The sequence below is a fragment of the Palaemon carinicauda genome, chromosome 14 (assembly GCF_036898095.1).
Source record: "Palaemon carinicauda isolate YSFRI2023 chromosome 14, ASM3689809v2, whole genome shotgun sequence".
NCBI classification, from domain to species: Eukaryota; Metazoa; Arthropoda; class Malacostraca; order Decapoda; family Palaemonidae; genus Palaemon; species Palaemon carinicauda.
The window spans coordinates 34,833,020-34,857,866 of NC_090738.1; the positions used below are offsets into that span (position 1 = coordinate 34,833,020).

Here is a 24,847-nt window from a genome sequence, read left to right on the forward strand (position 1 = left end):
TTTAGAAACCAGTCTTTAAACAAATCGTCAATTAGGCATGATTTATGAGTTGGTTGATAATAGATATGGAATTCAGATGATTAAGTTTCGAATTCATGTGCTTAACCAAATTGTCTCCAAACTGCTGTTAGTCAAGTCATTGCATTTAAAGCCTGGTATTGCACATTTAAGATATTTTAGAATCATGTTCTCTGCATTCATTGCCTGAGAGCCAAGTGTACCGTTATTTATTATTATTATTATTATTACTTGCTAAGCTACAACCCTAGTTGGAATAGCAAGTTGCTATAAGCCCAGGGGCCCCAAAAGGGAAAATAGCTCAGCGAGGAAAGGAAAAATGGAAAAATGAAATATCTTAAGAAGAGTAAAAAAAAATCTCATAAACTAGAAAAACTTCAACAAAGCAAGAGGAAGAGAAATTAGATAGAATAGTGTGCCCGAATGTACCCTCAAGCAAGAGAACTCTAGCCCAAGACAGTGGAAGGCCATGATATAGAGGCTATGACACTACACAAGACTAGAGAACAATGGTTTGATTTTTGAGTGTCCTTCTCCTAGAAGAGCTGCTTACCATAGCTAAAGTCTCTCTTTTACCCTTAGCAAGAGGAAAGTGGCCACTGGACAATCACAGTGCAGTAACGCCTTGGGTGAAGAGGAATTGTTTGGTAATCTCAGTGTTGTCAGGTGTATGAGGACAGAGGAGAATATGTAAAGAATAGGCCAGGCTATTTGGTTTATGTGTAGGCAATGATAAGATGAACCGTAACCAGAGAGAAGGATCCAATGTAGTACTGTCTGGCTAGTCAAAAGAAGCCGTAACTCTAGTGGTAGTATCTCAACGGGCAATAATGTAGCAAAGGAACTCGAGTCACTTCTAGTTTATACAAGGGCTGGATTTAATGTCCTGACTGTTAACATTTATATAGATTGTCAAAATTATTAGCTTTCTTATCTGAATATTGAATTGATTTTCCCCCTTGGAGCAGCAGGTAATTTAGCAAGTAGAAGAATTACTACCTAGAGTTTAATGTGCCACAATGTCTCTGGTGTGAAATTTAACCTCTCTTAACAGTTCTTATATAAAATTAAAAAGATGATAATTATTTATAGCTATTGCAATTGGAGTTTAAGCATTTATTGTGTACTGTAGTTTCATATTGTACTCTACAGTAGGTAAATACTTGATTAGTTTTATGCAATATTGCTATGAGGGAAGTGATTGATATTCAAATGTTTTTTTTTATTTTATTAAAGGATCAATTTTAATTGTTTTCTTTCAGGGGTGGAGGATGGGACGTGGGGACAACCTAACAATCCTGTATCCTCCGGGATGCAGGGAAGTGACAGAGGATATTGGTCCCGATGAAATGATTAGGAGATTGAAAACATTGGCCCATACTTTGCAGTCAATGGGCCAGGACGATGGAGCCTATCAGGTAATCATTGATTGGTACAGTATCATGTTATATTATATAAATAAACGTGTTTTGTGATATTGTGAAAATTTTGTTTTATTCTTACGCAGGTACAAACTTCTGAGTCATTTAAATGTATTACTCGTAGTCCCATTTTCTACGACCAGATAGTAAAAATAGAAAAGGTTTGATTGCATCACAGTAGGTTGCTAGACAACCCACTGCATGGCAGCGTAATGCGCAGCTGCTTGACTTTAAGGGCTTACCTCACTCGTCTTCTGGTGGTCTTGTTAAGAGGAGACATCCCCTCCTCCCTTGTACGATCATGACTTTCAACTTATCCACACTTGGTTACCCATATAGTGCTTAGTGCTTTGTGTCTATCACTAGGTATGCTTTCATTATTTGCACAATAAGAAGTTTGCTGAATTATGGGTAGTTATTCTAGCATCATGTGATCATGCCCCAGCCGTGGTGTGTGCCCTTGCGGCAGCCTCATGAGTCTGGTTGATGTTTATCCACATATCTGTTGCCCCTCATGCTGTGGCAAAAGATTTTCCTGGAATTTCCTTGTGAGTATTGTAGGGAGTGGCTCTCCTCCCAGTGGAAGAGAGATCGTTTTCGATGCAAGAAATGAGCCAAGAGAAATTGTTCTCCTTCCTTGTCTTCTTCAAGCAATAGTAAGAAATGCAACTCATTTCTGTGTCGAAAGTTATCCTCCATCCTCCTCTTTTGTGTCTAGAGGCTCCTGAGGCCCCGGTCACAGAGGATAAAGGCAATAATTTGATAGTTGATGACCATAAATTTATTAATGTCGTGTCACTTAGTATTGGGAATGTGCATGGTAATCCTGAGTTGATGCTTGGGATAGATCCTTTGGCTACTGCCATGGCGCTCCCTGAAACGGATCTGATCTCGGTATCCTTGGTCTCTGATTACTTTGTAAGGCATAGATCTCCCTTGCCTTCCACAAGTGTTTTGAGTAGCAAGTCCTATATGGCTGATTTTGTCAGGGCTGACTTTTTGCTTTAGGAGATATCTCCGATCAAAGTGTCAAAAGTCTCCGTTATATCCCGTTCGTGGAACCCTAGAGTCGAGACTGCCATTTCTCCTTGTTAGAGGATCCCTTTTATCATTCTTCAGCTTGTTCTCATAAGCCAAGCTTTCCTCGTACCTGCAGAAGTCCTCGGCACTACTCTCCTCTTAAGAGTTCTCTGGACTCGCTTCACAATATTTTGAGGTTTGTTGGACCACGACTTTGGTCAAATCAAGTTGCTCTAGCCCTTTTGTCCTCTCCTTCCAAGCCAACTGCTAGTTTGTCATTTGTAACTTCAAAGTCTTTATTAGTCCCATGCATTTTGTCCACACAGGGATCAGCCCTGCCATACGACTCTGTGTCCACGTATGATGATGTCACAACACTCGCCGCCATATCAATGCATGGGGATATTCTTCTGTGTGATGGTCATGTTCCATTATTACACGATTATGCATGTTCAGACCAGGCTACCACTTCTCAGGCTTGTATGCAAACGGAACCCCTTCATGGTTGTGTTCCATTGTCAACTTCAGCCTATTATCAGGAAGCTTCGGATTATAACCACCAACAAGCTAGTTCACATAATCCAACAACCATTGTCTATTCAAATAACAAACCGATTGCTTTACTTAGCCACCCTCACCCTAGTACCTTGCCTAATGTTCATAATGCTGTAAACTTTACATGTTCTTTGTAACAGCAACATGGTTATTTTCAGAAGAACCTTTTTGTTCCGTAACTGGAATACAAACCACGCTATTTAATAGGGGTATTACATTCGGCGTAGCTGAAATGACAAGCCATTAATTTTTAACGAGGGTTTACCACTCGCACCACTAGTTAGCGGGGATAGGGGAGGGTAGCTTGCTACCCCCCCCTCCCCCACACACCTGTGCTTGAGCTCTCTTTGCTCTCGGCTCGGATGGTGGTCAGATGTGTCCGCACTCATCCTCGCCGTCATTTGGCAGCCATTTAATTGCTTTTGTCTTTTCTTTTTCTAGTTCTTTATATGTGAAGTTGGCCTCTGCGATCATGCGCACCTGCCCTGGGTTTCCCGACCGCCCCTGTGGAACATTCATGTCGGCGGTCGAGACTGATCTTCACGCCCTTTGTTCTTCTTGTAGGGGCCAACGTTGTGATAGCAACAACAGGTGTAGGGAGTGGTCTACCTCCCAGTGGGAGAGGTTTTCGCGAAGACCGAAGAAGAAGTCCAAACGGGATATTTCACCTTCGAAGGTTGCTTCAAAGGGAGAAAATCCCAAGGCCTCTTCTTCTGTTGCCCAAACCTCCTCCGAAGCTCCCCCTCGGTCGGTCTCTTTTGAGAGACCGTCGAGTGGTAGCGTAGACCGATGTACAGTATTGTTTACCTACCTCGGGACTCGAGAGATGACGTTGCTTCCCCCTAGCGAAGCAGCTCTCCTCCTCTCCCCCCGGGGAAGGATATGTTATTAACCTCCCTTTTCCAGCTTTGGTCCTCCTTGGGGCTTATGGGTTCGCGCTCCAAGGAGGTTTTGCTTAACTACATCCGATTGGGTGCCACTGTCAAGCAATTGTCGTCACCGTCGGAGGTTGATCCTCTGTCTCTTGTCGATGTTGTGGTGTCAGAGGTATCCAATGCGGTATCACCCATCACCTCTGCCTCTCCAAACTCTATGGTAGCTGACGGCTTATTTTCTTCTGTTCCTGTTCAACCTACGAGGGAGAAACTAAGTCCATCGTCTGTCTCCTGCTAGTGTTTCTCCCCCTTGGGGGAGTTCACTTACAGAGACTCCTCTTCAGAGGACTGCAGAAGGTCAGCTTGCTGATCCAATGGCCCTCAGAGGGCGCATTCGTCGGAAGGCTCGCCTCCCTCTTTGCCTTAGAGGCCTTCCTTCACCTGCGTTGAGCAGGCACCTCTTTGGTTCAACATCTTTGATGCAGTCCACCGCAGAGTAGCCTCAAGACCAATCATCCATCACTGCTCCTGCACTGGTTCTGGACCTTTATGCAGATTGTTCGTGATCTCCTTCGGTGGAAGGTCGTCCTTTTAAAGGACACGTCGACCTTCCATCCGACAGACCTGCCGACCTGCTGTCACCATTTCTACATGGGCCTAACAAGGCTCCACCAAAACACGCTATTGCGCGCCAACCACATACGCGCTACGCGCCAACGAGACCTGACGAATGCTCATTAGTAGCTTGTCAGGCCCCATCACTAAACCCTAACACAGGGCATCAAGGGTGTATGCGCCAACAGGAGCATAGCTCCATCATGCGCTATGTGCGCCCATGTTCTCCTGCACGCCCTGCGCTTACGCGGCAACATTCTCCTATGCGTTTGTGCCTAGCTGCGTGCATACCACCGGCGCGCCATCAACCTCCTGCGCAATGGTGCTCTCCCGCGCGCCACCAGTCTCCTGCTCGTGCGCATACGCGTGCAACATCCAACTCCCCTGCGCGCCATGCTATGTATCATCATACGCACCAGGGAAAACCTGCGCGCCAACGATCTACTGAAAGAGTACCTCTGGGAAGTCAGCAATGCTGGCTTCTCTCACGTGCCAACCAGTACCATTGCGCCAGCCTTCTCCTGCGCGCTTCTGCAAGGATACGCGTACGCTCGCCCATCCTCTCCAAAGGATGCGCGCCAACATTTTCTCGCTCTCCCGTGCACCTCACATGATTCAACTGTGCGCCCGCGCGCCCTATGGCTGGTATAGACCCCCAAAGCCACCACAGGCGAACCCACCAATGGTGGGGACTCCTCCCAGGGATCCTTCAATCCCTGTCCCTTCAAGGGGTATGTCTGACAGCGCGTCTGTCAGCCAACAGCCCTGGTTCGGTTTACTGATCAGAGCCGTAACGCAGGCTCTCAAGCCTGTCTTCTCTGAATTGGGACACAGAACCATGGCTTCTTCTACCCCTTTGAAGAGAAAAAGAGGAGTTCCAGACGTGGTCACTTCCCCAAGGGCGAAACGGACTCCACGCAGACCTTCGAGGGAGGTTCCTTCTTTTTCTCAGACTGCCTCTCCTTCCCTTTTGGAGGAAGATTTCCCGTCCCCAAGGGAATCACGCGAAGAGAGACTTTCCCCCATCGCACCAATGGGGGAAACCTCTCCTCGCGCCGAGGGGCCTACTCAGTTGGGGATTGAAAGGAACATGCCACCCTCGTCAATGTTGGAGCCCTACACCCTTCTCAGGAAGGGATCTAAGGATTCCAAAACATTGCCGAAGTCCTCTACTAGGACTAGGATGGAGCCAGCTACCCACTCAGAGAATGTCTGCGACTCTCCCCAAGAAGAGCCTTTAGGGATAGAAGGAGACTTCGCTGCAAGTCCTACAGTAGGAGGAGACTAGCAAGAGTCAGAACATGCGTTTTGGCAAGTTCTGACTCTAATGAGGGCTCTCAACAGGTTTTCCGACCCAGAGATCCCTCCTCGAGAGAGCAAGGACATGGTCTTGGACCGTGTCTTTGGTACTCAGAAACCCTCCAAGACCAGTGCAGAACTGCCCTGGTCTCAAGGGGTTAAGAGTACCAGGGACAAGATCTCACAGCAGCTCTCCGAGATGTCCTCCTCCAACCGTTCCGGTGCCACCAACAACATCCTCCCACCTCCTCGTGTACAGCAGAGGAGGCACTTTGGGATCCTTGAGGAGCCTTGTTTAGCTCTTCCTCTTCACCACTCGCTGAAAGAGCTAACCAGGGGAGTCCCTCCTGAGAGAGAGACTCCAACTGGCAGGTCTTGTACTCGGCAGCCGAGATCCTCAACCAGGGGAAAGTTGTGAAGTGTGCTATGCAAGCCACTTCGTGGCTCGATATCTACTTGGGGACCTTAGGTATCCTGATATGTTCTGAGGACTTCTCCAAAGAACGTACCAGGAAAGCTATGAAAACCTTCCTTCTCTCAGGTACTCGCATGATCGAGTTTCTGGCTCACCAAGTCTCGAACTTGTGGGAAAATACCATCCTGAAACGTTGGGATGCAGTAGCTGAGAGTTTCCATCAGAAGGTCCCTAGCACCAAGATCAATAGGCTCAGACATTCCTCCCTATAGGGATCAGTCTTGTTTGAGCCTAAGGATGTGGAACATGCTGCTGAGAGGTGGGGGAAATCTCATCAAGACTCCCTCCTTCATAGGGCTTTAACATCCAAGCCCTATAAGCCTTCAGCACCACAGCAGTCCTGTCCAGTCAAGACCACTAAGATGACAACAGCAGCGAAGACCTTGGTGTCTAAGCCCTTTCCTGTCAAAGAAAGGAAGGGCAGAAAGTCTTCTAGGGGAGGCGAGAATCCTAGAGGGAGCAGCCGAGGCTGCAAACGCTAGGATAGACAGTCTCCCTGCATGTCCACCAGTGGGGGAATGCCTACAAAGTTGCTCAAACAGGTGGAAGCAACTCGGGGGCCGATTCCTGGACAATCTCCGTGATCAATCTAGGATATCGCGCCCTGTTCATAACATCTCTACCTCCCCTGACGACGAATCCAGTGTTATTGAACTCCCTTCGGGCAGAAGTCCAGACCCTGTTGAAGAAGGACGCTCTCCAAGAGGTCCTCGACGGATCTCTAGGCTTCTTCAGTCGACTCTTTCTTGTAAAGAAGACGTCTGGAGGCTGGAGACCAGTCATCGACCTCTCAGCTCTGAACAAGTTTGTCAAACAAACTCCGTTCAGCGTGGAGACGGCGTACACAGTCAGACTAGCAGTAAGACAGCAAGACCATGTGCACACTGGACCTAAAGGACGTGTACTTCCAGATCTCAGTCTATCCGTCTTCAAGGAAGTACTTGAGATTCAGCCTAGACAACAGAAAGTACCAGTTCAAGGTGCTGTGCTTCGGTCTCTCCACAGCACCACAAGTCTTCACCAGAGTGTTCACCCTAGTATCATCTTGGGCACGCAGGATTGGCATCCGTCTCCTCTGTTATCTGGACGACTGGTTAATCTTAGCAGACTCGGTGTCAACCCTTCTTCAACACCGAGACAAACTTCTGAGACTTTGCCAAGATCTGGGGATCATGGTATATCTCGATAAGTCTTCACTGTTTCCCACTCAAAGACGTATACCTAAGCATGATTATAGACACCACTCTCCACAAAGCCTTCCCATCAGACGACAGGATAGCAAGGCTGAGGAATGTCGCAAGACCTTTTCTCAGACAAGAAGAACTTTCAGCCCAATCGTGGTTACGTCTCCTCGGTCACCTTTCATCTCTGGCCCGTCTAGTTCCCAATGGTCGCCTCAGGATGAGATCCCTCCAGTGGAGACTGAAGTCCCGGTGGAATCAAGCGTACGACTCCCCGGACATCAGATCCCCATGGGACCTGCGGAACTGACGTATCTCCAGTGGTGGGTGGCAGACGAGAACCTGTGAAAAGGTGTGGATCTTCTCGTCCTCCCCCCAGATTTGATGCTGTTTTCAGACGCTTCAAAAAAAAGGGTGGGGTGCCCACGTGCTGCACCACACGACCTCAGGCCTCTGGTTAGAGTCAGAAAAATTACTCCACATAAATCTCCTAGAGATGAAGGCCGTCTTTCTGGCCCTTCAACAGTTCCAACAGTACCTGGCAAGTCACTCTGTGGTGGTGATGAGCGACAACACCACAGTAGTGGCCTACATCCACAAACAACAAGGTACTTTTTCGCAGCAACTATCCCATCTAGCAGTGGAGATACTGAGATGGGCCGAAATCCACTCGATACCACTATTGGCATGCTTCATCCCAGGTAAAAGGAATGTGCTCGCCAACAACCTGAGCAGAGCATCTCAGATAGTGGTTACCGAGTGGCCTTTGGATCATCTAGTAGCCAACAAAGTCCTGACTTTGTGGTGTTCTCCGACTGTAGACCTCTTCGCAACGGCCCTGAACTTCAGGCTCCCGCTGTACTGTTCCCCAGTCCCAGACCCCAAGGCTCTCTAGCAAGATGCTTTCCAACAACGGTTGGACAACAAAGACGTTTACGCCTTTCCCCCATTTTGTCTGATGAGGAGGGTACTCAACAAGACCAGAACATCGGTCAATCTATCAAGGACCCTCGTAGCTCCGCTATAGCATCACGCAGAATGGTTTCCAGACCTTCTGCAACTCGTAACAAAGCCACCAAGTGAACTCCCTCCATGACACAATCTACTCAAACAGCCACATGCCAACATCTTCCACAAAGCCGTAGGTTCACTACGGCTTCAAGCCTGGAGACTATCCAGCATCTCCTCTCTGAGAGAGGATTTTCGCAGCAAGTTGCGATCATTATGTCTGGACACCTGCGAAAGTCTTCAGCAGCAGTCTACCAGGCAAAGTGGAAAGTCTTCTGTGGTTGGTGTCATGGAAGGGGTATCTCTCCTTTCGATGCCACTATTCCAACAATAGCGGAGTTCCTCGTGTATTTGCGTGAAGAAATATGCCTTTTAGTCTCGGCAGTGAAAGGCTATCGCTCAGCTTTAAGTCTCTCCTTCAGGCTGAAAGGAATGGACATTTCCTCATCGCTAGAACTTCCTCTACTCATACGTAGTTATGAGCATACCTGCCCTCAGTCGGAAGTGAGACCTCCCCCATGGAACGTAGTTCGAGTTCTCGGGTCTCTTAAGAGACCTCCCTATGAACCATTACACCAGGCATCAGATCGCCACCTAACCTGGAAGACGGTATTCCTGCTAGCTTTGCCCTTGGCCAAGCGAGTCGACGAATTTCATTGTCTCTCGTATGACATTGCCCATTCAAGCGGAGGGGGGGGGTAACGTTCAGCTTCATCCTTGAGTTTATTGCTGACTCAGGATCCAGGAGTAGCAGATCCTCGATTCGACTCCTTCCGGATTTCTAGTCTCCGTACTGTAACAGATGACCCAGACCATCTCTTACTATGCCCAGTAAGGAGCTTGAGGCTGTACCTCAAATGAACAGCCACAGCCCGTTCTCGTGTGCCAGCACTATTCGTCAGCACAGGAAGGACTGAGAGGAGGCTCTCCAAGAACACCATCTCCGCATGGATTCGCAGGGTCACTGACCTGGCACTGAATCCAGACCCTCCTCTGTCATGTCACCCCAGAGCACATGATGTCAGGGGCATAGCTACATCCCTGGCTTTCAAAAGAAATTTTTCAGTGACGCAGGTTCTTCAAGCTGGGGTGTGGAAACATCAAACAACGTTCACATCCCACTACCTGCAAGACGTGTCCCACAGGAGACTCGATACGTTCTCTATCGGTCCTGTGGTGGCTGCACAACAGTTGGTTTAAAATCTCAAGCTCCTTATTGGACAAGTAGCAGAAGGTTGAAGGCATTGTTACCCGGTTTTAGTCTCTATGAATGAAAAGGTTTGACTGGCCCTTATTCTTTTCTTCATCATCCTCTCTCTTGGGGAAAGGAGCATCCTGGGTTCTCTGCATAGCTGACCTCAATCCACTGCAGGTGAACCATGCTCCCTTGTGTTCCTAGTATTAAGGTTAATACTGTTACGTCCCCATACGCTGACGAGGTAGTATTGGGAAAGTCTTAGTCTACAAGTTTCCATCTAAAGAACTTCAGAACAATTTTCTAGGACGAGTCACACTTCTCATACGTTCACACAGCTTGCGTAGGCCGCAGACCTTGCGTAGCAAGGTTCTAGCGAGGTGCAGGGACTCCCTATTTCTTGGGTGCTTATACACTCAAATAAGGAGTCCCCGGGCAAAGCCAAAAGCCAGACTGGCTTGGACGTCCACCCTTCCTAATGGGTGAGTCACCCCTATTAAATAGCGTGGTTTATATTCCAGTTATGGAACAAATGACAAATTCGTAGATAATTTGTATTTTTCTCAACTATACAAACCTTAGCTATTTAACCAAACTTGCCCGCCAACCCTATCCTCCTTGAAGTGAGCTCAAGCACAGGTGTGTGAGAGGGGGTGGTAGCAAGCTACCCTCCTCTACCCCCACTAACTAGCAGTGTGGGTAGTAAACCCTCGTTAAAAATTAATGGCTCGTCATTTCAGCTACGCTGAAAGTAATACCCCTATTAAATAGCTAAGGTTTGTATAGTTAGGAAAAATACAAATTATCCACGAATTTGTCATTTTTTAAGTTAAAGGCTGGTCAGGGGTGCCTGAAACTTTTTCCCCTTTCCCAAGAGTAGTTCCTCTATCTGCAGCCGATGACATTGCATTTATTAAGCATCATAGACACAGTCCTCGTAGAAGGTGTGCCAAATGGCCTGCTGCAGAGAAATCTTTCTTCCACATATTGAGTTTAGAAAGGGAACTTCCTGTTTCTGCCTCACAATCTGCTAAAGGTAGACACCCTTATGCCAGAAGTGAGCTGGACTCATCTCGTTTTTTCTCCGTCTCCTCTTTTCCATTCAGTGAATGTCGCAAAGGAAAGGAAGGACTTTTGAGGAAGGGTAAAAACTCCAGACATAATAATTAAGGTGTAACCACCAATTATCCCTAAAATGGAATAACCTGTTAATCATGATATAATTACCATGTAAGCACCAGCTCAACTGACATAACCTTTCTCAAGGTCCTGATTTCGGTTTGGAAGAATCACACTTCATTAAGATCATGAGTCTATTTTTTTTTTTTTTTTTTTTTTTTTTTTTTTTTTTTTTTTTTTTTTTTTTTTTGGATGGCTTTGATAAGTCTCCTCATGCGCAATCCGCTGATTCATTTTTTCCCCAATCTCGAAGTCTCCGACATGGATTAAACGTGGCGCACTCTAATCAAACTAGAGACACGCAGTACTTATTTAATACACAAGTTTCAGCTACAGAAAACTCACTAAAGGTTAGCAGGTTCTCTAAGGTGCCTCCTTTAGCCCTTTAATGCCAGAGGTTTTATGTGCACTCATGCGCTTTTCCGTGCCCACTTCCTATTGATGATGATGTCGTTAACCTGGTACCGACTGTCTTAAGTGACAAATTGCATAAGCTTCCCTCCATATTTTCAGGGAGCAAAATGATTAATATGAGGCTCCAGTTGTGACCAAGTAGTGGAATGATCTTCCTAATCGGATAGTTGAATCAGTAGAACGTCAAAAGTCCAAACTTGCAGCAAATTTTTTATTTGTTCCGACACAGATACAATCCTTCGCTATTTATAGGGTATTACTTTCAGCAACGCTGAAAACCAGTCAAGACAATTTTAGTGAGGGATAATTACCCCATCCACTAGTTAGCGGGAGGGGGTTGGGGTAGACTAGCTACCCCTCTCACTCACACCTGTCGGTTGAGTAACCACTTTTGCTTTTGCCTCTCCCGTTAAACAAACTGCCTTGACTTTATTACTTTTTCTTTTTCTTTTGTGTGTATTGGTGTGTGTATGGTTATTGTCCCGCTATGCAGACATGTCCAGGGATTGAAGGCCGCCGCTGCGGCACTTTCATGTCGTCCGTGGAGACGGACCCACACCTTTTATGCCCCGCTTGCCAGGGAACTCGGTGTTCGCGGGACAACACCTGTTCCGAGTGTAGGGAGTGGCCTTCCTCCCAGTGGGAGAGGTTTGCGCGTAAGAAGAAGAAGAAGTCTAAACGCGAATCTTCGCTTTTGGGGTCTTCCTTGAAATTGAAGAAATCGCGGGCTTCTGCTTCCTCTACGCCCAAATCTCTGCCCGAAGCTAATCCTCGACCAGGCCCTTCCAGGGCACGGTCGAGCAGTAGCGCAAGGCTTGTGACTCCAGGTCAACCCTGTGGAATAGACGAGGGTGGCGGCTCCCCTAGTGAGTCGGCTCTTTCTCTTCCCCCAGGGAGCGCCTGTTCTTTTCCAGACCTTGTGTCTGTATGGCCATTGCTGGGCATCGATGATCCCCCTTCGAAGGAAGTTCTCCTCGAACTCCTCCAAAGGGGAGTAGAGAGAAGGCGGTCATCTGCTTCCTCTGTGGAGGTCGATCCTCCTCTTCTGGGCGCAGGCGCTGTTGCCCGTCGGTCAGGCCGAGAGTCTGGTTCCGACGCCGAGGAGTTAGCTAACCCACCAGGGGCGGTGGCAGGGCTCTCTCCAAGGCAAGCTTTCCCTTCGGGGAAATGTCTCTCTCGTTTGCGAGAGAAGGTTGCCTCTGTGCATCGGCAATCTCCTTACGCTTTAGGTTCTCCTTCAGGGGCGGAAAGAGAACCTTGTTATAAACGTAGTTCTCCTTCGGGCGAACTCTCCTCCCCTGCGGAGGAATTATCTGTTGACCTTAATCAGTCTCCCCCTCGAGCGGAGTCTGTTGAACGTTCCTCTCGGAGGTTTGTAGAGTGGAGGGGTGGGTAACTCCTCTCCACCCCGGACGTTCGCCTCCTCGGGTTGTAAGGAGATGTTTGAACCTGCTGGTTCTCCTTACGTTGACCCTTCGGGGTCTCGTGACGATCACCCTTTGGGCTGGCGTGATCGTGAGCCTTCAGGCTCTCGTCATGTTGATCCTGCGGGTTCTCATGACAGCAGGAGTCCTTCGGGTCTCCGTTGCGCTGAACCTTCGAGCTCTCGCGACTTGAAACCTTTGGGTTTCTGTTACACTAAACCCTCGGGCTCTCGTAACGACGGTAACGTTGAACATTCGGGTTCTCGTACCGTCAGTCACGTTGATCCTTCGGGATCTTGTGACAGAGGAACCTCGATTCCTCGTTACGTTGATCCTTCGGGGTCTCGTAACCTGAGTTACGCTGAACCCTTGGGCTCTCGTAACTCTAGTTGTGCTAACACTTCGGTGTATCGTGACAGAGGAACTCTGGTTTCTCGTTGCGTTGATCCTTCGGGTTCGCGCAACAAAGTTCACGCTGAACTTTCGTGTTCTCGTGACCAGAGTCATTCTTTTTATGACAGAGAGTTTTCAAACTCTCGTTGTGTTGATCGTTCGCGCTCACACAACACAAGCTATCGTGAACCTTCGGGTGAGCGTAGCAGTGAATTCTCTCACCAACCTGAGAGCTCTCGTGCGCACGACCAAGTTGGCGTGCACGGCCAAATTGGCGCGCACGACCGACTTGGCGTGCACGACCGTCTTGGCGCGCGCAAACAAAAAGGCGATCATGGCGCGTGGGTTCATCCTATGGCGCGCCATATGCGCGAACATCCTGTTGCTCGTCATGCACGCGAACATCCTGTTGCTCGCCATGCGCGCGAACATCCTGTTGCTCGCCATGCGCGCGAACATCCTGTTGCTCGCCATGCGCGCGAACAACACACTGCGCGCCATGCGCATGAGGAACCTTATGCGCGCCAGGTGCGCGAACAACCTCACGCGGTCCATGAGCGCGAAAAAGGTGCACGCAATCGGGAAAGGCGCGTGCACGCGCTCCCTTCCGCCTACCAACAGTTTGGCGAAGAGCACACGACCATTCTTGGCGGTCACAATCAGTCTCTCGAGCCCCTTAGGCTTCAACAGAGACAACAGTTGCCTGCGCGACCAAGCCCAGACCCTATCCCTAAGGGTAGGCCTGTGCCGATCTTGCCTGTAGGGAAGCCTCCATCAGACAAGAGGGTTAGGAAACCTGCCCAGGTTCCTAAACCCAGGGAGCAGTTCTTTCCTAAGGACCTTCCCCTTAGTTCCTCAGGAGCCTGTGACCCCCCGTGGCTTAGCACTTTATTCAATGTAATGCGCCAAGCCATGAAGGGAGTCGATCCCCACTCCCAGTCCTTAGGTGATACACCTAGGATTCCCTTGTCGCCTCCTCTCTTCCCAGGGTCCTCCCTCCGATCCTAGGAGGAGGTCGGAAGTTCCCGCACAGGCGGGTCCTTCTGGCAAGGGGAGATGATCATCCCCTCGCCAAAGACCTCTGGAGGAGATTAGGCATGAACCTCAGGGTAGCCCCCTGCAGTTCAAGACGCTACAGGCCAGGCCTAAGGGGGAAAGGAAAAGGATCCGTCCTTCGCCCCCCAAGGAGGATAGGGTTACTTCCTATGGAGACTCCTTCCGTTCTTTACCGGTCGAGATAGTGTCTAAGGAGGCACGACTGCAACCGGACGGGATTCACCCCTTAAGGCAATGGTCTTGCATTCCACCTGTAAGCCGACGGAGTCCTCTAGGCCCTTTGGGACAGAGGACCTCCGGCCTCCTGGGAGGGAACCGAAGGATTTGTTCACCATCCCCAAATCCTCGGCCAGGCTTCCTTCTTCACTGCAACCGGGAGCGAACACCTCCCCGGTAGTCTCCCTATCCCCAGTCTATACAGTTGACAACTTCGACCCACTCGGGGATCCTATGGTTGACAGCTCGTACGTGCAAGGGCAGAGTGATATTGAGGACGACGCTCTGCCACCAGCCGCTAGTCCTAAGCTTACAGAGGATGAGAGGAAGGAGTCGGAACACGTCTTCTGGCAGGTCCTAGCCTGCATCCGTTCCATCAATGGACTTCCAGATCCATCGGCAGTCCCTCTAGATGGAAAAGAAACGGTCCTTGACCAGTTCTATGGCACTCAGAAACCTCATAGGACCAGTGCAGCTTTGCCCTGCTCCAACTGATCATCCAAGCTCCTACCTCCTCCGTATGTGTTTCAGAGGAGGTACTACGAGATCCTCGGAGAATCTCTTCCAACGCTGCCTCTCGACCACTCTATAGAGGCCCTCTCGAAGGCCACCCCCTTCAAGAAACTTACGGGACTTCCAGTCTTCTTTTCGGCCTCTGAAATTCTAGACCAGGAAAAGGTGGCGAAGTACGCCATGCAGGCTACTTCTTTGCTGGATTTCTGGTTAGCATCCTTAGGACAACTGATGGGGTCTAAAGACCTGTCTCGGTAGTCCTCCAGGAAGTCTTTGGAGACTTTCCTATTGTCTGGCACTCGGGCCATCGAGTTCCTCTCCCATCAGGTAGTGAACCTTTGGGCTAACACTTCCGTCATAGGCAAGCTCTATAGACATCTCCCTCAGGCCGAAGTAGCGAGACTGAGAAATGCTCCTTTCGAGGGCAATTCTTTGTTCCATCCCGAGGATGTCGAGCGGGTGGCAGAGAGGTGGAGGAAGTCCAGTCAGGACTCTCTCATCCAAAAGGTCTTAACAGCTAGACCTTGCCCCTTTCAGCCATAGCGGAAAGCACAGCAAAACCTGCAACCGAAAAGGGCTAGAGATCCAAAACAGCAGGGTAAAAAGGGTGCGAAGCAGGCCTTACACAGCAAAAAGTCCTTTCGTGGAGGAAAGGGTAAGAAGGGATATGGCCAAGGCTGGTCCCAATAAGACAGGCAATCCTCCCATTTGCCCACCTGTGTGGGGATGCCTGCAAAGCCGCTGGCAGAGGTGGTTTCACCACGGGGCTGAACCCTGGACGGTCGAGATGATTCGTTCAGGTTATTGTACCCTGTTCATGCGCTCTCTCCCTCCACTGACTCGAGTGCCGATTCCATCGAACTCCTGTGCGAAGGGATCCGCACAGGAGTTTGCCCTCAGGGCAGAAGTCCAGTCCATGTTGGAGAAGGACGCTCTACCGGAGGTCCTCGACGGGTCCCCAGGCTTCTACAGTCGACTCTTTCTTGTGAAAAAGACGTCTGGAGACCAGTCATCGACCTCTCGGACCGGAACAGGTTTGTCGAACAGACACCTTTCAGGATGGAGACGGCCGACACAGTCAGACAAGCGATAAGACCCCAGGACTTCATGTGCACTCTAGATCTAAAGGACGCATACTTCCAGATCCCAATTCACCCATCTTCCAGGAAGTATCTGAGATTCATATTCAATCGGAAGCATTACCAGTTCTGGGTACTGTATTTCGGTCTTTCCACAGCACCCCAGGTATTCACGAGAGTATTCGCCCTAGTATCATCTTGGGCTCACAGAGTCGGCATCCGTCTCCGAAGATACTTGGACGACTGGCAGACTCGGAGACGGCCCTTCTCCGCCACCGAGACGAGCTTCTTAGGTTTTGCCAGGATCTGGGGATCTTGGTAAACCTCGAAGTCTCAACTGCTCCCCTCTGAAGTACTGGGATACCTAGGCATGCGATTAGACATCCTAAGGCACAAAGCGTTTCCATCAGACGAAAGGATTTAGGGACTGAGGGAGATAGCACAGGTCTTCCTCAGTCGGGAAGAGCTCCCGGCGCATTATTGGCTTCGCCTTCTCGGTCACTTCTCTTCCCTGACCCGACTGGTCCTCAACAGTCACCTCAGGATGAGATCCCTCCAGTGGCGACTAAAATCCCAGTGGAACCAACACTCTGATTTCCGGGATCACCTAGTCCGCCTAGGGCTAGAGGAACAGTCGGACCTCAGGTGGTGGCTGGCGGAGCCGAACCTCTGCAAAGGGGTCGATCTTCTCATCTCTCCCCCAGAATTGATGCTTTTTTCGGATGCATCAAAAGAAGGGTGGGGGGCTCACGTGCTGCACCATTACATCTCCGGCCAATGGTCCGAATCAGAAAGGTACCAGCACATAAATCTCTTAAGAGATGAGGGCAGCCTTTCTGGCCCTCAAAGAGTTCCACCAGGTCCTGGCGAGGCACTTCGTCGTGCTGATGAGCGACAACACCACGGTAGTAGCTTATCTAAGCAAATAGGGCGGTACCTTTTCGCAGCAGCTGTGCTATCTTGCAGTAGAGATACTCAGATGGGCAGAGGACAACTCGGTGATTCTATCAGCTTGCTTCATTCCCGGAAAGAGAAATGTGCTAGCAGACAAGCTGAGCAGAGCGACTCAGATAGTTGGCACCGAGTGGCCTTTGAATCCTCTGATAGCCACCAAAGTCCTGACTTTGTGGGGTTCCCCGACTGTGGATCTGTTCGCAACGGCCCTGAATTTCAGGCTCCCGTTGTACTGCTCCCCAGTCCCGGATCCCCAAGCTCTTTAGCAAGAAGCTTTCCAACAACAGTGGATAAACCTGGATGCTTACGCATTTTCCCCGTTCTGTCTGATGAGAAAAGACCTCAACCAGGTACGAGGAAGCAACAACTTGCAAATGACCCTCATAGCTCCGCTATGGGATCACGCAGAATGGTTCCCTGACCTTCTGCATCTCCTTGCGGAGATCCTGAGGGAGCTTCCTCCACAGCACGACCTCCTCAAACAACCACATGCCAACATCTTCCACAAAGCCGTAGCCTCGCTTCGACTTCACGCCTGGAGATTATCCAGCACCTCCTCACACAGAGAGGCTTTTCACAACCGGTTGCGAAAAGAATGGCTGGACACCTCAGGAGATCCACAGAGGCAGTCTACCAGGCAAAGTGGTCAGTTTTCTGTGGTTGATGTCGTGGAAGGGGTATCTCTCCCCTCGATGCCTCTGTTCCAACTACTGTATAGCGGAGTTTCTTGTATACCTTCGGGAAGAAATGCTACTCTTGGTCTCGGCAGTCAAAGGCTACCGCTCAGCCTTGAGTCTCGCCTTTAGACTGAAAGGAGTCGATATTTCCTCCTCGTTGGAACTTTTTTTGCTCATACGCAGTTATAAGCTTACTTGTCCCCAGGCAGAGCTAAGACCTCCCCCTTGGAACGTGGTTCGGGTCCTCAGGTCTCTGAAGGGCTTCCCCTATGAGCCACTACGCCAGGCCTCCGATTGCCACCTCACGTGGAAGACGGTGTTCCTGCTCGCTCTGGCTTCGGCCAAGAGATTCAGTTAACTTCATGGTCTATCTGCTGATGTCTCCCACTCTAGTAGATAGGGAGAAGTAATCCTCAACTATGTCCCTGAGTTTGTAGCTAAGACTCAACATCCGGGTGTGCCGGACTCCAGGTTCGGCCCATTTCGGATAGAGAGTCTTCGCTCTGTAACCGAAGATCCAGATCAACTGTTACTATGTCCAGTAAGGAGTCTGAGGTGTTACTTAAGAAGAACAGCAAAAGCTCGCCCCTATGTACGAGCACTTTTTGTCAGTACGGGGAAGGTCAAGAGGAGGGTCACGAGGAATACTATTTCCTCCTGGATAAGGAAAGTAATCGAATACGCTCTATATCCAGATCCTCTTCTGTCCAACTGACCCAGAGCTCATGACGTCAGAGGCATTGCAACGTCTCTGGCGTTCAAGAAGAATTTTTCTGTGGCACAGGTATTGCAAGCGGGCGGGTAGAAGCGTCAGATGACCTTCACAGCCCACTACCTGAAAGACGTAACCCACCGGAGCATGGAAATCTTCTCCATTGGTCCTGTGGTGGCCGCACAACAAGTGATCTAATGCCTCAGGCTCCTTGATGGACAAGTAGCAGAGGGCTGAGGTTACCCGGGTTAATCAATGGTGAATGAAAAGAATGTCTGGCTCACTTCTTTCATTCTCCCTCTCCCCCCCTGGGGAAACAGCTCCGCAAGACCGAAGCATAGCTGACCTCACCCCTCTGCAGATAAGAGTCATTTCCCTTGTGCATCCTGAGTATGAGTGAATACTTTGTTACGTCACCAATACCTCATGAGGGAGGGTACTGGATATGTCTTAGAATCATCGAGTTCCTACGTAAAGACAAGCCACGAGTCTCTCTCACACAAGCTTCTGCAGGCCGCTATCAGTGAGTTACCTTGTAACTACTTTGATTTTAGCTAGGGTAGGGTTCCTACTAATTAGATCAAAATCAATTAGAAGGAACCCGGGTCATGACCAAGGCCAGTTGGTAGAACTTCCTCCTTCCTAAGAGTAAGTCACCCTATAAATAGCGAAGGTTTGTATCTGTGTCGGAACAAATAACAAATTTGGAAATAATTTGTATTTTTCCGAACATACAAAACTGGAGCTATTTATACAAATTGGCCCTCCACCCTGTCCCCCTAGAAGTCCTCCCAGAAAGCAAAAAGTGGTTACTCAACCGGCAGGTGTGAGTGAGTGGGGTAGCTAGTCTACCCCAACCCCCTAACGCTAACTTGTGGATGGGGTAATTATCCCTCACTAAAATTGTCTTGGCTGGTTTTCAGCGTTGCCGAAAGTAATACCCTATAAATAGCTCCAGGTTTGTATGTTAGGAAAAATACAAATTATTTCCAAATTTGTTATGTTGAGCAGGCTGACATAAGTCCTTTATATGAAATATTTGTTTTAATGCTGTTCAAATTTTCAAGATATTTTATTTTAATTTTTCATTACTTGTATCGTTTATTTATCTCCTTATTTCCTTTCCTCACTGGACTATTTTTCCCTTTTGGAGCCCTTGGGCTTATGGTATCTTGCTTTTCCAACTAGGGTTGTAGCTTAGCTAGCAATATTACTGTAATAACAATAATAATACAAGCCTGTTCTGTCTCGACCACTGGTCAGGAGCAGTTTCATGTGTTGTTGTAATCGAGAACCTGTAGGACAAGTATTCCCTGAAACAGTGTGAAGACTTCTCATGGTCGAGAGCCAAGGCTCCAGAGTTCTTGCTGCTCTAAATTACAGCAATTCCCTTTGGGACAACTGCATCCTCCTAAGATGTGATGCCGTTTTAGCCAGATGCTCGAAGCTGTTGTACCCTAGGGATGCGCTATTATTATTATTATTATTATTATTATTATTATTATTATTATTACCAAGCTACAACCCTTTTTGGAAAGGCAGGATGCTATAATCCTTATGGCTCCAAGAGAGAAAAATAGCCCAGTGAGGAAAGTACAGTAAATGAGGAAATAAACCATATGAGAATTAATGAAAAATAAGAATATTTTAAGAACAGTAACAACATTAACCCTGGAACGGTACGGTGGGTCGTTCGCGACCCCAAGCGTAAAAAAAAAACAGGTTTTTCTCACGTGACTCACCCCCGTGACTGTATTTGTGGGTGATCGACCTGCAGTAGGTGTCTCGCCTACACGCTCTAGTAGTGTCCAGATGTGCATTGCTGTAGCTGTACTTCTTCCCCGATTTCTGAGACGCGTCGGGGTCGAGCGCGACCGAGTTTACCCTTCTAAGGTAATTTGCATAATTATCAAAGTTATTACGTATTATGAAATTGTCGTAGAATGGTGCAACTTGTATAGGTTATCAGTTGTGGAAAGTCTTGGTGGATTGTTTGGCTACCATGTGCATGATTTTTTTTTTAGTTAAAATGTCGTTCATCACCACGAGGACCATTTCACCGCGAGTGCCCCTTTTTCATTTTTTTTCATTTTTTTGCCAAGTCATTTTTCCGTAAGATATTGCCAAATAGTGTCGTAAAACTTTTGCTTTTTTAGTGTTGGAAAGTGTGTCTAGATTATCCGGCTACCCATGCGTGACTTTGTTTTTGTAAGATGCGACGTAGTTATTGGTATAATGGGTATTTAACTGCGGTTGCCAATTTCTGTTTTTTTTTTTTTCAATATTTGTAAAAATTTACTACGTAGTAAGGAATTGCCATATATTATTGATTTTTTTTTCATGTTTATGTGTTAGAAAGTGTGCCTTGATGGTTGGGCTAACACGTGCATGTCTTTTTTTTTATCTGAGATGCCGTACTGTATATTAGAATGTTGGGCATTTTACCGCGAGTGCCCCTTTTTCATTTTTCATTTTTTTGTCAAGTCATTTTTTCGTAAGATATTGCCAAATAGTGTCGTAAAACATTTGCTTTTTTAGTGTTGGAAAGTGTGTCTAGATGATCTGTCTACCCATGCGTGACTTTGTTTTTGTCAGATACGACGTAGTTATTGGTATATTGGGTATTTAACTGCGGTTGCCAATTTCTGTTTTTTTCAATATTTGTAAAAATTTACTACGTAGTAAGGAATTGCCGTATATTATTGATTTTTTTTTCATGTTTGTGTGTTAGAAAGTGTGCCTTGATGGTTGGGCTAACACGTGCATGTCTTTTTTTTTTATCTGAGATGCCGTATATTAGAATGTTGGGCATTTTTCCGCGAGTGCCCCTTTTTATTTGTTTTGCATTTTTTTGCTTAGTCATGTTACCGTAAGGAATTGGCAAGTAGTGTCGCAAAACTTATATTTTTATAGTGTTGGAAAGTGTTTTTAGATGATCTGGCTACCCATGCCTATCTTTTTTTTAGCCAGATATAGCGTATATATAGGTATGTGTTCGATTTTCCTGTGATTGCCATATTTTCGTTTTTTTCCCATTTCTTTCAAAATTACTACGTACTAAGGAACTATCACAGAGTAATGATTCATTTAGATGTTTATTTGTCGGAAAATGTGCCTTGATGGTTTGCCTAGCACGTGGCAGAAATTTGTTTTTCTGAAATGCGTATAATAAAATGTTGGCCATTTTTCCGCGAGTGCCCCTTTTTATTTGTTTTTCATTTTTTTACTTAGTCATGTTACTGTAAGGAATTGGCAAGAAGTGTCGCAAAACTTATATTTTTATAGTGTTGGAAAGTGTTTCTAGATGATCTGGCTACCCATGCCTATCTTTTTTTTTTAGCCAGATATGGCGTATATATAGGTATGTGTTCGATTTTCCTGTGATTGCCATTTTTTCATTTTTTCCCATTTCTTTCAAAATTACTACGTACTAAGGAACTATCACAGAGTAATGAATGATTCATTTGTATGTTTATTTGTCGGATAATGTACCTTGATGGTTTGCCTAGCACGTGGCTGAAATTTTTTTTTTTCTGAAATGCCGTATATTAGAATGGCCATTTTTCCGCGAGTGCCCCTTTTTATTTGTTTTTCAATTTTTTTGCTTAGTCATGTTACAGTAAGGAATTGGCAAGTAGTGTCGCAAAACTTATAATTTTATAGTGTTGGAAAGTGTTTCTAGATGATCTTGCTACCCATGCCTATCTTTTTTTTTTTTAGCCAGATATGGCGTATATATAGGTATGTGTTCGATTTTCCTGTGATTGCCATTTTTTCGTTTTTTCCCATTTCTTTCAAAATTACTACGTACTAAGGAACTATCACAGAGTAATGATTCATTTAGATGATTATTCGTGTGAAAATGTGCCTTGATGGTTTGCCTAGTACGTGGCTGAAATTTTTTTTTTCTGAAATGCCGTATATTAGAATGTTGGCCATTTTTCCGCGAGTGCCCTTTTTTATTTGTTTTGAATTTTTTTGCTTAGTTATGTTACCGTAAGGAATTGGCAAGTAGTGTCGCAAAACTTGTATTTTTATAGTGTTGGAAAGTGTTTCTAGATGATCTGGCTACCCATTCTTATCTTTATTTTTAACCAGATATGGTGTATATATAGGTATGTGTTCGATTTTCCCGCGATTGCCACTTTTTCGTTTTTTCACATTTCTTTCAAAATTACTACGTACTAAGGAACTATCACAGAGTAATGATTCCTCTAGATGTTTATTTGTCGGAAAATTTTGTTTACTTCCTTTTTTATTGAATATCATCAAATTTTTTTTAGCTAAAATATTATATTGTTTTACATTTTTTTTTTCGATTTTATTTCCCCTCAAAAAATTTTTTTGGGGTCAGAATTTTAATTTTATAGTCGTAAAATAACCGACAATTATCCAGCAACCCACCATACAATTTTTATGCATATCCAAGAATAGTTAGATTAGTAAATAACACCTTGAAATTGACATACCTTTCCTACATTTCAAGTGGGAGATTAGGGAGTCTGAGTCGTGTGGTTGGCGGCCATTTTGTGGACATATCCGAAGCGTAAGTTGCCCTATCTATATATATTCTTGTTCCCTATAGAATTTGTGATATTTTGGTATATTTTTACCTGCATAAATATCATATTATATATTAAATATATGTATTTTTTTACGAAATTTCTAAGTACTCAAAAAATTACCTTTAGATATGGCCCCTGATATAAATGTAATTTACAAAATAATGAAGATTTTTTTACATATTTCTATTTTAGGATAACATATGTTTATTCCCTAAAAAAATTAGCCACTTCCTATTTCATTTGGGTACCCAAAAAAATTCATGAAATTTGGACAAATTTTTTTGGCCAAAAAAAGTTACCCTTTTTTTCTCATTTCAGATCTTCACCTCCATGGGTCTGCCTTCATCCAAAATACATCAAAATGTGTCCTAAACATTCAAGGATCAATTCCTAAAAGGATTTGTGTATATATGTATAAACTTTTTTTTTATGAATTATTATGTAAGGTCTTTTTTCTTTTCTACTTAATTTTTAAAAATATTTATAATAAATAGTTTTTCTGCACTACAGTTGTTTTGAGCATTCTTTGAAGTTTTTTTTGGCAAAAGAAAAAAGGAGGTTACTGCAAAAACTGATTTTTCAGGAATTTTTTTTTTGGCGTCGGGGTCGCTCGCGTCCGAGTATACCTTAAAGGGGTGTCCGAGGAGCGTACCTATCCAGGGTTAATACAGTACAGATCTTTCATATGTAAACTATAAAAAGACTTAAGTCAGCCTGTTCAACATAAAATAATTTCCTGCAAGTTTGAACTTTTGAAGTTCTACTGAATAAACTACCTACTTAGGAAGATCATTCCACAACTTTGTCACTGGTGCAATAAAACGTCCAAAATACTGTGTAGTATTGAGCATCCTGATGGAAGCATTGACTGCATGCCTAGTATTACGAACAGGATGGTACTGTTCGGGAAGATCAGAATTATGACAAATTTTAATGCAACATGCATAACGAAGTACAGTAAATGAACAATGGTGCCAGAGATTAATATCTAGATCAGGAATGAGAAATTTAATAGACCATAAGTTCCTGTCCGACAAATTAAGATGAGAATCAGCAGCTGAAGACCAGATGGGGGAACAAAACGCAAAACAAGGTAGAATAAAAAAATTTAAAACTTCTTCGAAATAGATTGATCACTAAATAAAACTTTCTCAGTAAGCCTTTTTCTTTTATTTTGAGGAACTTTGACCTGGTGAGCTTCCCATCACTTTTTCCTCTATCAGACATGGCTGCTGCTATAGAATAGGTTGAAAACTTTGGCCGAGCTTCTCTAATAAGGAGAGCATATAAAATTCATGAAAAGTATGAAAATGGGTTAAATGGAAACATCGGGTGAAAATGTCTATGTTTTCCTCTTTCGTTTTGTCCCTAGATTTTTTGTTTATTTCCTTTTATCTTCGCATTCAGCAGTCAGTTTTCCTGTTCCAGTTTTTTCCTTTTCTCTAAAACTCCTTTCAACTAAAATAATGAGTATCTAGAAATTTAATTCTTTCCTGAATTAAATAGTGATCATATGTATAAATTCAATCAGTTTAGAGAGGAAGAAATATTTTATTTTACTTGGTGAATTTATTGAATAGGGTAATATTTTTCATTGCCTTCTGTAATGATAATGAATATTTATGTACAGGAGTTATAAATTGTTTTAAATTTCCTTTTCAGGAATATGTTCCTCTGGCAATGCATATTGCTGACGATTTTTTTCTGTCCTACCCAAGTCGAGACGTGCAGTTACTTATAGCTTGTTGCATTGCTGATGTCCTCAGAGTTTATGCACCTGAAGCCCCTTATAAAGATCCTGGTCAGGTCAAGGTATGTAGATTTTTGTTTATGTTGTGTGTGAATGGTTGATTATTTTTATTTTTTTTATATTTATTAATTACAACAATGTTTTTAAGCATCATTTTAATTTTTGTTCCTGTGATATTCCATCTTAAAGGGGACATCTCATTTAAAAGAATGTGACTGAATTGAAACCACTCTTGTATGTTAAAACAAACAGT

The 24,847-nt window shown here is 45.8% G+C and overlaps 1 protein-coding gene across 5 annotated transcripts in view; it reads left to right on the forward strand.

Moving 5' to 3' along the window:
* pds5 (cohesin associated factor B pds5) overlaps positions 1-24,847 on the forward strand; it is a 180,145-nt gene that overhangs the window by 32,786 nt on the left and 122,512 nt on the right. For all 5 annotated transcript variants that reach the window (XM_068386964.1, XM_068386968.1, XM_068386967.1 and 2 more), the window contains exons 2-3: positions 1,281-1,436; positions 24,507-24,656. In XM_068386964.1, the coding sequence (XP_068243065.1) occupies positions 1,290-1,436; positions 24,507-24,656 (297 nt within the window). In that variant the 5' untranslated portion in view covers positions 1,281-1,289. The remainder of the gene's footprint in view (positions 1-1,280; positions 1,437-24,506; positions 24,657-24,847) is intronic.